General features: G+C 42.8%; 1 protein-coding gene across 1 annotated transcript in view; it reads right to left on the bottom strand.

Moving 5' to 3' along the window:
* Tnn (tenascin N) overlaps positions 1-14,477 on the bottom strand; it is a 73,356-nt gene that overhangs the window by 17,001 nt on the left and 41,878 nt on the right. The window contains exons 10-15 of the mRNA XM_055624557.1: positions 11,859-12,122; positions 10,367-10,630; positions 6,589-6,852; positions 2,872-3,002; positions 1,421-1,553; positions 875-1,026 (exon numbers count right to left, since the gene is read on the bottom strand). Of these exons, the coding sequence (XP_055480532.1) occupies positions 875-1,026; positions 1,421-1,553; positions 2,872-3,002; positions 6,589-6,852; positions 10,367-10,630; positions 11,859-12,122 (1,208 nt within the window). The remainder of the gene's footprint in view (positions 1-874; positions 1,027-1,420; positions 1,554-2,871; positions 3,003-6,588; positions 6,853-10,366; positions 10,631-11,858; positions 12,123-14,477) is intronic.

Raw genomic sequence — 14,477 nt, 5'->3', positions numbered from 1 at the left:
TAGGAGACCATGTTTTCTCCTTCCCACAGTGGGTTGCAAGGCCCAGCAGGTGAAGACTGCCTAGTACTCGAGAAAAGAAGAGCTTCAGTTGGTTCAGACACAGGGAGAAGCAAAGTGGAGGAGAAAGAACGATCTACCTGCAGCCTTCAAAGATTCATCATAGAACTGAATCAGCAAGCAATGAAAGGAGTCATATAGTGTAAGCTGACAATGGCTCAAGAGAGCAAAACTTCCTGACAGAAGGAAACAGCTAGACACAGCCCGAGTTTTCCTGGCTCTGGCCTCACTCTCAAATCTAAGCCCTGGAGTTTTGTTTCTGTGCTACAGAGCCAAGGTGTATACCAAAGACCAGATGATCCAGTTCAGAGGACTGATCCCCAAAGAGGCCATGCGTTTCCATCTTGGGTGACCTGAGAGGAGGCAACTGGAAGACCAAAGATCTAGCAGATGTGACTCCTGGAATGTGGTTCCAGTAATGTCGCTGACATGTGTGCCTGGATGGACCAAAGATCCTCTCACTGTCAGCTTCAGCTTCCCTCTTTGTAAAACAAGAGTAATAATCCTCTCACACTAAAGTGCTATGTGAGGGTTGTGCTTTTGAAGGTGCTTTGAGGAGGGTAGTCTATAGGAATAATAGCCATACCAGCCATTATTAGATGATGATAAAGTCATAGTCGTTAGCCCTGGTTTAACCAAGCCTGTTCTGTGACCAGTGTTAAGCTCTAAGATCCCTCTTTACCATGGGATAAGATCCCTCTCCAAACAGTTACAAGCCATCAAAGAAATAGAACCTTCGTGGGTCAGCTAAGACCATCTCCCGGGGCTAAGAAAGAAGTTCTTCCACAGAGCTCCTCTGGGCACCGTGGGGACTCACAATCCAGCCGCCTCCGTCTGTGTCCATGTCACAATACACCTGCATGGGCCGGCTGGCATCACCGTTTATGTAGATTGTGTAGAGGCCACTGGCAGCATTCGTGTTCTGCTGAACCTGACTGCAGTCTGAGGGGTGTGGAAAACGGGCATCCACTGAGATCAAGCAGAAGGATAGTGTTGTTAGCAGGGAAGGAAGAAGAGACAATGCAGCTTTCCCCAGTGCAAGGCAAATCACTGCTTGGAAATTAACTCATAGCCTCGCACACTATTTTGCTTCTTCCAATTCCTGGCTCACGTGTTGGTTTTCTCGCCCACTGTATTGGTTTTCTTGCCCAGTCTTCTCCCGCCAATCTCAGCAAATGCACCTTTAAGTTAGGTTACTCACTGTCCTAGATCAGGTTTGCCCACTTCCCTCTTCAGGCTTTTCGCTATGGAGAGGATTTGTTTGCAGCCCATAACCCCACTTTCATTTCTTCATGCTCCTCCCTGTCCTTTCCAGTGCCTTTCGTCTATTTGTCACCATTTAAAGGACTGGGTTCTACAGTACCTGTAGAAAGCGTGGTAGACACACTCCGGCTCCGGCGATCCCCCTTAAAGGCAACCAAGGAAACAGGATAGGTGATGCCCTGTTCCAGGTCTTCCAACTCAAACCTCTGCTGGCCTCTTTGGAGCTGCACTTCCTACAAGCAAAGAAGATAACTGACTGTTCGCCATTCAGTTTCTCTTCCCAGCACCCTGGGCATCAATAGGGTTGACTAGAATGACATCAGAAGCTCTGCAAGTTCTCTCTGGCAGCCCAGAACCACAGTGAGTATCAGTGGCTTCCCTGTAGGGCCATGCCATGGAGGGTCAGCACCGCTAGAACAGTTAGCTGAGAACCAGCGCCACGCATGGCCACCACAGGAGCACAAGCCAGGTTGCCTGAGGGCTTGTGCCTTCAGATATCAGTTGAAGTACTGATCATAGCAACTGCTGTCGCCAGCAGGCTGACAGTGTTGGACTAAGAACATTGTTTTAAAACGAACGCAAAATTGGCCATCATATCTGTGAGATACATAAAACTAGCTGGTGTTTCAAGAAATTCTTCTGAATATGCCTTACTCACTCTATACTCTCCAAGCAGGACAATCAGATGCATACATTGTAATAGTGAATAAATCAGAGTCCCTTTTTTACTTTTTATTTATTTATCTGTTTGTTTATTTATTACCAAAGAGAGAGAGTGACAATTTTCTACTGGCCACATTTGGAAATTTTGCTGGACTTCAGAGATTCCTGTGCAAGGCTAGCCCTTGAAATAATCGTCACCTGTTTATTTGGTGGGTATTTATCGGTAGCCAGGAGTGGAGGCACGCACCTCTGATCTCAACTGCTTTCCATACTAAGCAGGAAGAGTTCAAGCTTGAAGTCAGCCTCAGCAATTTAGTGAACTTGTCTGAAAATAAAAATACTAAAAAGGGATAGGGACATAGTTCAGGGGTGGAGTTCTTCCCTAACATGTACAAGGCCCTGAATTCAAGCTTCATTATTGAAAAAAAAAAAAAAACTCCTCCTGGAACTTACATACATTAAGCAGGTCCAACGATTTACAGAAGGGAGGGAGGGGGAGAAGAAGGAGAAGGGGAAGCAGCAGGAGGAGCAGGAGGAGAGCATCAGCAGAAGGAAGTGCAGGAGGAACAGAAGGAGAGGCAGGAGGAAGCCGCAATGATAGCAGGGCTGACAGATGAACTCAGTGATGCAGAGTTTGCCTCGTATGGACAAGACCTTGGGTTTGGGCCTCTAGAAGTGGAAAATAAGCAGTAAATGCACAGCCAGCAAATGTGTAGTAGTCAGCTAGGAGGAGGCACAAACATGAGTCCTTATGAGGACAACACAGTATTCGAAAATAAGTATACTTAACAGGTGATGGATCAAGTCAAGCCAACTTGTCCAAGTCTGTTGTTCAACAGGGAGACTGTGAAGAGAAGGCACCAAGAGAAATATAAGAAGTCCTCATACCTTCACGGTGCCATTTGGGAACTGGTAAGTCAGAATGTAGCCATCAATTTGAGCAGCAGGGGGCATCCAGGTCAATACCCCACTGGAATGTGTTATGCCAAATGGACGAAGATTTTTAGGAGGGTCAATTTCTGTAAATGAGAAGCCAGGTAGTTATTGTTCTGAAAATAGGTGTGATTTTAAGTGATCTGTTCTTATTTCCCTTCTGTGTATTTTCCCATTTCTCGCCCTGCCTCCAAGCAGCTGCCAGTCCTGTTCTGCCCAGAGCCTTCCTAGCCTTTGTCTCTAAAAGTACAGACCTGTAGAATTCAAGAGGATTTGGGGCTATGGCATTGAGGAGTCTCTAGAGGGAAGGACTCTGGGCCTCATTTCACCTGTAGATTCCCACAGTGGTAAATATGAACAATCTAATTTAGCACCTGGAGTCTCTATGGTAGTGGAGCTTCATGAGTGATTTGGAAAAATCAGAGCAGCAGATTAGAAAGGGCCCTGAGAACAGAACCCAGGGATCATGCAATGATACCTACCTATCTGGAGAAGTAATGAAAAGCTCGCATGTTTCCAATGCCCAGCACTGAGAAACCCCCAAAGACTTACATACTGAGATTAGAGGCCATAACGTGCAAGGGGACTTAGGATAAAGTTAAGTTAGTATAGAAATGCAAAATTCTGTTTCTTAAGCATCGAAACATGCTTCAATACGTACCCAGTACAGAAATAAAAGATAGTGTTCATATATTTAAAAAGAAAGAAAGTGCATGTGGTCACTCAAGAGGCTGAGCCAGAAAAGCTTGAGGCCAGAGGCCTTCCTGGACCACAGAAGACAGTCTCAGAAAGAGGTGGGGAGGGCTGGTAGCCAAGGTATAGACAAAGCAGACATTTTGTTTTTCTTGTATGGACTTGCCCACCCAAATGCCAGAGGGAATGCATGGATGCATGAGCATACATCAGAGGGTATGCATGAGTATGTCAGCATGTACCAGAGGGCATGCACAGGTATGTGAGCATACACCAGAGGGCATGACTGGGTATGTGAGCATGTACCAGAGGGCATGCATGCTATGTGAACATGTACCACAGACAAGGACAATGAAAGCTCAGCAAAAATACTAATTCCTACATGAGCTGGTTAGAATGTTCGTATTTTTAAGCAAACAAGATATGAATGGAAATTTCCATTTTGAAAAAAAAAATCATAAAAGGCGATTTTAATTTAGAACTTCCCAAAAAGACATCTCCAGGCTATTTTCTACCCAGTAGCATTTCAGCCGAGAACTGAATTGCAGTATTTTAATAGAAATCAGACAGCTGTTGTTTTGAATTAGGTTGTTTTGACAAATTTTGAGTCTCTGTAATATCAGCTTGGTTTGATTTTGCAAAGCATAACATCTGGCGTGGATCGTGCTCTATCCATCACATCAAGAGACTGAATTTCTTTCAGAATCAAAGCAGCACATAGCTATTTACATATTTTAAGGCAGTTTCTGTCTCCTTTTTGATTAACCGCAGTCCCCTGGCTGTGAACTTGAGGTGTCTTACTTGGTTACTTTCCTGTTTCTCTGAAGCAAGAAGATTGGTGTCTTTAAAATGGGGGAAAGTGGGGCTGGCAAGATGGCTCTGCCAGCAGAAGATTGTCAACCAAGCCTAGCAACCTGAGTTCAATCCCAGAACCTACATGAAGGTTTGCAAGTTGTTTTCGACCTTCATATGTGTGCTGTGGCATGCTCATGTGCAAACATATACACACACAGAGAGGAAAGAGAGGAAGGAGAAGGAGAGAAGGAAGGAAGAGGGAAGGAGAGAGAAATGTAGTTCGTTTTTAGTTGGGGAAAGTAAAGCAAAGATAAGATAAAATAAAAGAGGAAGAGAAGATGAGTAGGAAAGAGGAAGAAAGTAATGGAGGAGATGAAGAAGGAAGACAATGGCCATTCATTGCCTCTGGAGAGTCACAAATGTCTCTAGGGAGTCTTCGATGACTGAAAAAGGTATCTGGGATTTATTTTGGGGTTTTGTTTTACACAGATTTCTAATGTGATTTTTTTTTGTTGTTCTTAGTATATTTTAATGTAGGAGTTTTTAATGCCAGCTAATTTTAACTAAAAAAAAAAAAAATCAAGAAATTTAGGCCATCTCTAGTAACCATAGAGATGAATGAACCTTGCTCAGAATGCCTGAAGGGATCACAGACTTTGGATTCCATAGAGGCCCAGTTCCGTGATGCTCATCAATGCCTGGAGTCTCTGTCACACACATATACTTGCAACCTAGTCACCTTCAATCACCCACAAATGATGACATGAGAAGGACTTCCCACCATCACCTCCATCTCCACCTTGGAAGATAGAAACTAGAGCAGCTCCCTGCTTCTTCCTTCTCCCAACAGGAGCTGAGACCCAACAGGTATCTAATACAAAGCAGGGACTGAGATCCTGGCATCGGGGCTCAGTAAATGCCAGGCCTGAGGGAGAACAACTTACACAACCATCACACCATGTGCCCTCTATCACACCCGACCCATGAAAGTACTAACTCAAAAAGCTACCTATGAGGCTGAAGAAAAGCCTCAGAGAGTGAACTGATTCACATGCATGCATGGGAATCTAAGTTCGGATCCCTACTGCCTATAAAAAACCTCACATACAGTAAGATATGTCTGTAATATCGGGGCAGATGTGGCAGTGACTGCTCAGAAAGCTTTACTGACCATCTCAGATCCCCTGAGTTGTCCTGACCAGAGAACCTAGCCAAATCAAAGAGAGACCATCTCAAAAAATACTGTGAACTTTAGTGGAAGTTTCAGTGTCTTTAGAAACTCAGTTATGTTATGTAAACATGTTTTTTTTTTTTTTTTTTTATTCCAGGTGTAGGATATAGGGCTGCTTTGGATTGTCCACAGTGGCTGACTAATTGTCTCATGTTAGCTGAGAGAGGACATGATTTTTGCCAGCTGCAGATAGTTTAATTCTAGGGACTCTGAGAGAAAATAAATGCCAGAATCCAGAGGGGAGGGAGCTTTGATAAAGAAGGCCGCTGATGCCCCCCCTACTGCTCCTGGTTGCTGTTGATGCAGCTGGAGGAGAAGAAGAAATTGGAGATACCCCAAAACCAAGATTGGACTTGCCCCAAGGAACCTGATGACTCTAACCATCAGAAAGTAGCTAAAGAGAACTACATCCCCTTTCCCCACTAGCTTCTTTCCCTCCGACCTGGTGTTGGGGTGTTGGAAGGGATTGGGGTGGAGAAGGGAGGTAGAGGTATAAGAAACCGTAGAGAGATGGCTCAGTGGTTAAGAGCACCAGCTGCTCTTCTACAGGCCCCAGTTTAATCCCCAGCACCCACATGACAGCTCAAAACCATCTGTAACAGTTCTAGAAGATCCAACACCTTCACACAGACATATATGAAAGCAAAACACCAATGCACACTAAATAAATAAATAAATAAATAATAAGAAGAAATCCAATAAAATAATACAGATTTTTAAAAAGGCACCAACAATGAACAGCAACTGAGAAAGACAACCCATGTCAACCTCTGACCTCCATGCACAAGCATAAATGCATACATACGCATGAACATCTAAACACACACAACACACAGAAACAAGGAGAACCGCTTTGGAAAACATCTTCATATAAAGCAATTGTCCTTTCTGTTCCCCTCCTTACCCTATTTATAGAGAGGCTAACTCTTCGCAGGGGTGAAGTGTCACAGTACCTGTTATGGCCGTGGTGTCAGCCTTCTTGCTCTCCCGGCTCCCCTTCTGGGCCCACACGTGAATGGTATATTCCATGCCTGGCTTCAGGCCTGTCAGGATGGTGCTACTCTGATCCTTTGACACTGGGATCTCCTTGGTCTCTCCATCCGCAGAGGTGTAGCGTACCATGTACCTGTCAATTTTGGCTCGCACTGGGTCCCAGGAGATGGTGGCTGTATTCTCTGTCACCCGGTTGGTTACCAAGTTCTTGGGGCTATCAATTTCTTTAAGATTTAGAAAAGGCTGACTTTAGAACCATGGAATGACCTCTCACCACCCTACCACAAGAATTTTTTTCCATCAAGGGAGATAATAATGGTATAATTATTATGGGTACAATTTTATCACCATTAGTGATATAAATATAGAAGTAAAGCAGATATGGTGGATTGCTCCCGCAGTCCCAACAGTTCAAAGGCAAGAGAAGCACAGATTCAAGGATAATCAGGGCAACATGGTGAGGGACTATTCCAAAAACCAAATTTTAAAAAAGGAAGAGATAGAGGGAAGGAGGGAAGAAGGGAGGGAGAGAGGGAGAAAGGAAAGGAGAAGGGGGAAGATGGGTATGAGAGTTCCTCAGTTTCCATTTTCTGGAAACAGGACACTGGACCAGGGAAACAAGACAGAACCAGATCTTCTCTATGTTTATCAGTCTGGAAATGTTCTGTCCTTCCAGTTTTCACCAGCATCACAATAACTAGCTAACTAAACCACTGAAACCATTGTTGGAATGTTTCCCATTGTACCTATTATGTTCCATCAAATATTCTCCAGCCCCTCGACTTATAAAAGTAGAGAAATGAAGACTCATCCCAGTTTCTTGTTTTCAAACCAAGACCTCTCTGCTCTGAATTTTGAGGTCACCCACCATCTCCAGGGCTTTTTTTCCTCTCTCTATTTCATGATCATTAATTACTATTTTCTCTTCCACCATTTGTCTCAGAAAATCAAGCTCCAGGATCTACCCTTCTCTTCACATTTTGTGCCATTACAAACTAGAGAAGGATCCTGTATATCTCAGTATCACTCACCTCACATTCAAGCCTCAACTCCATTGTGGACACCTCTAAATCTGCTAATTTTAGGTCCCTAAAAAATTCCATATGGACAACTCTCTAATGGACACTTGACTTACTCAGTCTTTTTGTTGTTTTTGTTTTTGTTTACTCAATCTTTGAGTAGCATTGTACATAATATATCCATTCCATTCTTGGAACACTCTCAGCTCTTGGCTTCCATGATTTCATACTCTTCCACTGTTCTTCTTAATTCGTTGGCACCTCTGCCTTGCCTCTTCAGCCCTTTGATTGCAATCTTCATATGTTGGAGCATCTAAGGATTGGATTATATGCTCTCTCATATTATCTCTCTCTCTTCCTCTCCTACCCTCTCTTTCTTCCTCTCTCTGTCTCTCTCTTTTTCTCTTCCTCTTTTTTCATCTCTCTTTCTCTTCCACTATATATCCCTCCCTCTCTTCCTCCCTCTCTTCTTTCCTCCCTTCCTATTTCTCACTAGTATGATCCTACCATAACTGTGCCTTGAAATACATACTGGTTACCCTTGTGGAATGATAAGTCAAATCCAAGTCCCTCGTTTGCATATCAACTACAGTGTCTGCCTCACTCACACACCCAATACATATTAGTGGAACTAATAAAAACAAACCATTCCCTTAGTAAAAGAATCTCACATGTATCTCAGATTTTAAGTCTGATTGCCTCCCTGAAGAAACAAATATCTCTCCACCTTCTTTCTCAAAAGTAATGCTGCGACCTTTCATGCTGCTCCAGCAGACACAGTTACACTGGATTCTTTATTTTTCCTTGCTCCATATCTTTTCAACCAACAAGTACTATTGCTGTATCTCCAAAATATGTTGTCTGCCATCTTTTTTTCTCTATTCCTGTTCCTAGCCTCCTTGTCCAAATTTATACTACCCAGATTTTAATAGTAACTTCTTTACTGATCTTTCTATTTCTTCCCTTGTCATTTCTTCAACTTATTCTCACTGTATCCTGAAAAGAAAAGTTTTTTACTTAATACTATGTTGTGTCTCTATTCTATAGTCATGGAACAGTTCCTCCTGCAGGCACCTACCTCTCTCCATTCCTCAATCATCTCATCACAAATTACAGTCTTAACATATGATCTTACTTATGTCAGGAATCACCAGCTTCCCCTCAATACTGTCCAACATAGATCCATTAGTCAGGTATCTATCTAATTTGAAATGTGGTTAGTCTGACTAAGCAAGGAATTTCCTTTACTTATATTTAGCTAATTAATTAGTTGGGGTTATTTTTGGAGGAGAATTTAACAGGACAGTGTAGGAGAGGTAAAGCTGAGCACATGCCCATCCCTCTGAGGACCTCCTTCTCCAGACCGCCTATTTTATGTCTTAGATGTTAGAGATAATTCTGAGTATTTAAGTCACACTCTGCCCTTTCCAAGGCCCCTTCTCACTGGCTGGAATGCAGATGTATGTTTACCAAGTAAATAAACACAATTCTCGAGTAGTGAGGGATATACAATAGACAAGGAGCCTGGGTCTCTGGCACAGAGGGAGACCACATCAGCCCTCACCACTCACTTTGCTATTTTATATAAACTCCATCCTTGCCCAAACAATGGTGTACCTGATCATGGTGTCCCATGACTACTCACCTCATCTAAGCCCACCATGCTCTGGACCTACACCATCTTCATGTCTTCCATAGAGCTTATCATAATTTACAGATATGAATTCTCCTTTTGTCTATTGCCTGTCACTCCCACTGGATGTCAGGGGAGCAGAAAACATACTTATTTTGTTTGTCACTCCATCCCCAGGCCTGGCACTTAAAAGATGGTGATGAAAGGTTAGCAACATGCTGGACACAGGCCTTTCCTACATCCCAGGGTAATGTTTGTAACTTTACACCACACAGTTTCTGTGAGGTCAACTCGACGTTGAACAGCTTGCCTCAAAACAGTACTTTCACCCAGTAATTTTAGGACTTTTATATTAATTTTATATCAGTTCATATAATTTTCAGTAGCTGGGAAACATTAACAGTTAAGGGCACACGCGATGGGAGAAGTCTCAAAGCATTCGTGGGACTACTCCTCAGTGGGGTTACTACTGTAATTTGTTCTCTTTGGAAGTGAATGGAAGTTTTTTTTTTTTTTTTAAGGTTTTTAAGAAGTGGAGTTTTTGATAAGGTGTTTAGGTCAGGAGGGCTCTGCTTTCGTGAAGAGACTAATGCCTCCACAGGAATGGGCACGTCACCTCAGGTCGCCATTCCACAGGAGAAGCCAAGTAAGTCTGCTCAGGTCTAAGCTGAAGTTCAAGACCCCCTTGCATTCTCTTTGTCTTACATATGTCCATGTGTGTTATGATACAGAACAAAAAACACCAATCACTGGGAGATTTTTGTCTTGGACATACCAGACTCTACAACAATAAACAAAACAAACAAACAAACAAAACCTTCTGTTCTTTACAATTTTACCTTATGTCTGACAGGCACCCTGTATATCAGAGGAAATGGATTAAGGTGCCGTCCTAAAACAATACAGTCTCTGAGGCCACAGAGCCCAAAATACTAATGTTGTCATTCCGCAGTAATAGATGAAGCTCTGTTTATTAACCCAGTGTGCTCATCCTTCACCTCCTATGTCACATCAGTGTAAGAAAAGGAAAGTAATGTTTGCTCTTCCATGACAGGCTTGCTAGTCCCAAAGAACAACTTTCGTTACCTGTGGGGGCCTTGGTTTTGGCCTTCTTGCTCTCCCGGGCCCCCTTCTGAGCCCACACTTGGACAGTGTACTCCACACCCGGCCTCAGGCCTGTGAGGACGGTGCTGCTCTTCTCCTTCCTTACTGGAATCTCCCTGGTCTCTCCATCAGCAGAGGTGTAGCGCACCATGTACCTGTCAATATCAGCCTGCACCGGGTCCCAGGAAATGGTGGCCGTATTTTCTGTCACCTGATTGGTCACCAGGTTTTTAGGACTGTCAATGTCTATAAGGGAAAGTTTTAGTCAGTATGTGCTATTAGGCCAGCAAATTGGGTGAGTCAGTAAAGACATACAAAAGGATAGCAACCTCAGTGTGATCCCCAAAACTGATGTAAATGTAGAAGAGAACTAACTCCAGAAAATTATCCTGTCACCTCCACACATGTGCCATGTCCTGTGTGCCCCCCTCACACAAAATGATACGATGATGATGATGATGATGGTGACAACAAGAAATCAATATGCACCACCAACAGGCCCAAGGAGCAGAAACTGCTAGCCATGGTGACTGGTGTGAGTTTTCATTTCTGTGATTTTCTAATATTCTCCCATTTTGGTGGGGGTTTGTTTATTTGCTGTTTGTTTATTATTTGTCTCTTATTTCTGTTTCCTACATGCACATGTCTTGGCTCCCTATTCAAGTAGAAACCCCAATCAACCGGAATCTGAAAATCTAAGGCTTCAACAAAACTGATTTCTTAGTCATTTAGTAAGGACTGTCAAGCCAGTGCTCTACATGTAAGGCATGCTACAGGCAATATACAGAGATTCGAGTTGAAGACCTTGGTTTTGCAAACTAGTGGGTGTCCATTAGCATAACAGTAAAGAGCTCTCATAGGACTTATCATTTACAATGACAAATTTGTTTTATAATTAAAATATGACTTGGATGTAGAAAAGCAAATTTTACTTGTGAAAGCGGATGTAAAATCTAAAATCTTAAAGTAAATTTTATTTTATTTTTTTATTGTCTGGACTCATTCACAAAGAAACCAAGAACAATATCTCTAGCAAGAGATCTATGTACTTGGAAGAGGAATTTGTACACACACTCAACCAAACAGTTGGGAGACTGTTTGGAGAGAATATAGCGCAATAGCTCTTAACCTGTGGGCTTAATCCTTTCACAGGGGTCACCTAAGACCATCAGAAACAAAAAAAGATATTTACATTATGACTCATAACAGTAGCACAGTGACAGTTATGAAGTAGCGAGGGAATCATGTTACTGTCGGGGGTCACCACAAGAAGAGGAACTGTAATAGAGGGTCGCAGTGTTAGGAAGGTTGAGAACTGCTGCTCTAGCACATAGGGAAAGCAGAAGGAAATAAGGGTTGATGTATGACGCTGGTTATGGGAGAAATAACCTGTGTCGCAGGGAGAAATTAAAATCTCACTGCCCCTGAGCTTGACATGGCAGCCGCCATGCTGCTAAGTTATACCGCTCCTTACCTGTGTGAGCTTCGGTGTTGGCTTTCTTGCTCTCTCGGGCCCCTTTCTGGGCCCACACTTCCACCTTGTACTCCACACCTGGCCTCAGGCCTGTCAGGACAGTGCTCCTCTGTTCTTTTCCAATCAGAAATTCTTTGGACTCTCCATCAACAGAGGTGTAGCGCACCACGTACCTGTCAATGTCAGCCTTTACTGGGTCCCAGGAGACACTGAGAGTGGTCTCTGTCACCTGGTTGGTCACCAGGTTTTTGGGACTATCAATATCTGAAAGGAAAAGTACTGGTCAATAAATACTAGACTAGTCAACAAAGACTAAGGCCATTTTGCTTGGGCTGAGTTTTCCATTCTTACAGTTTTTCCGACCCCATGCATCTGTTTAGTTTTCATTGATAGAGACTACAACTGGACTCTTAGATCTTCAAAGAGGAAGAATGGGACAATGGAATGGTTACCACATCTAGAGTTAGAGGGCCTGTGTTCTAGTAACTACCCCAGCAGAACAGCTGAAGGACATAAAATACCCCAGGTTACACTCAGTAGACCAAGAATCCTACCCCAGGCCTGCCATTTACCAGCCATGAACTTGGACAGCTCAGCTGCTCTGAGTGTGCCTCAGTTTGCATAAATGTGGACCTGAAACTAGGTTATAAGACAGCTCAGTATTCCATGAACACTTCATGAATCAAATCCCACCTTCATCAGCTATCTATATGTCTTGGTGAAATCAAAGATTTCACTCTATTTTAGTATGTTTACTATAAGACAGTGGTACTCTCAACTCAGTAAATTCCTCTAAGGAGAGGAAGAAAGTCCTTATTTCATTCCTAATGGGTATATAAAGTGGCATAAACCCTATAAAAATACACTGGTATATATAATATACTGAAAAATAATGGACCTAATAAGAGAATGATCCAGCATATATGTCCTTGGAAATGAACTAGCACACAAATGCTATGGCATCATTATGCAAAAGGATGGAAAAGAAGAAAATGCACATATTCACAGACGACAAGCGGACAAACCAAATGTCATATGACCATCCAATGAAATATTCACTAATGATAAAATTAAGAATGGATTCATACCACAATTTGGAAGATCCTGAGGAATAGTGTTTTATGAAAAAGTAAATCACTAAAGGCCACATGATCTATGAATCCATGTATAACAAATGTCCAGCCTAATTGGAAAACTTTCTTAGAATAGTGAATGGAAGTTAATGTAGAAGCTCACAACTGGCCATAGCACAAAGAATAAATGTCTGTGGAGGGTTCGGCCACAAATGTAACATCTATATCATACCCTGGCTTAAGGACCATTCAGGAAGAAGAGACAGAAAGACGGTAAGAGCCAGAAGTTGGAGAGGACCCTCACAAAAACAGTGTCTTCTGGATGTGACAAGACCACTATAATCAAGAACTCATGGCAGCCATGAGTGCCTCATGACATATGTACAACATGAAACCAGGCAACATTCCTCCGTGAATGGGAGAGAGACTCATGGAACCCCAGCTGAGGAGCTACTGACAGTTGACGGATTCCGGGAAAAGGTGTGGCATCGGATCAGTCAACCATGGATGACCCCACACCCATGAGTATATGGGAAGTATAGATTGGACTTGGTGGGTTATAAAGGAAGAGGAGAAGACAACAACTCACTCTTGAGTTGGAAAGAGATAGGGATGAATGAGTTAGAGGGGTGAATGGGGAATGATGAAAATATAATGTGTGCATTATAAATTCCCATGAATTAACAAAAATATACTTTTACTTTAAAAGATATGTCCAGAGTAGGAATATCTCTAGAGACAGATGGCACTTGTGATATAAGGTTACAGGACGAAGGAGGGAATTTGCTGGTGATGGACATGAGACTCCTCTTGCTCATGATGTCTCTGAAACAGCAGCAGTATGTCTGAATGTGTATCTGTGAATGTGTCAAGAATACACTAAATTTTCTGAACTGGACTCTTCAAGAGGGTGAATTTTAGTGTAAAAATGCATCTTGGGAAGGCTGTTCTTGATGAAGAGGAAACACAGGTGGAAAAGCCTTAGAATTATCAACTGTTTTTAGATCTAATTAGTCACAGGAGCTTCAGAGTAGAAAACATGGTACTCAAGAGGTTTATTTTCTAAGGAAGCAATGTCCTCCACTGTCCCAAAGAGAACACAGAAAAAGCCATTTATTTCAATAAAGAATATGGCTCACAGATCCTAACATACATTCCTCCTTTTCAAGAGGATTCTTTGGAGACTGGTCACAAAGGAAATACACATTTTAATAAAAAGTGGGTGGGTGTGCCAATCACTGTTAACCTTCAGGAGACAAAAGAAGAGGAAAATATTATGATGTCCTTGTTCTGAACTAATGTATTAAATAGCACAGAGGGATAGTGTGGATGTTATGACAAAGCCTGCCACTCTGGTCTTCCACAATCACTGCTTTCTTCCAAGGTCAGAGAAGGAACAGCAAGCGTCCCCTTATGGATTACCACAAACTATGTCACATCCTCAAACTACAATGCTCCTACCTGTGGGAGCCTTGGTGTTGGCCTTCCTGCTGTCCTGCGCCCCCTTCTGGGCCCACACATCAACCTTGTACTCCACACCTGGCCT

This window comes from Psammomys obesus, unplaced genomic scaffold (assembly GCF_907164565.1).
Source record: "Psammomys obesus unplaced genomic scaffold, mPsaObe1.curated_primary_1811, whole genome shotgun sequence".
Lineage (NCBI taxonomy): Eukaryota > Metazoa > Chordata > Mammalia > Rodentia > Muridae > Psammomys > Psammomys obesus.
This window is presented reverse-complemented; position numbering and strand designations above follow the sequence as displayed.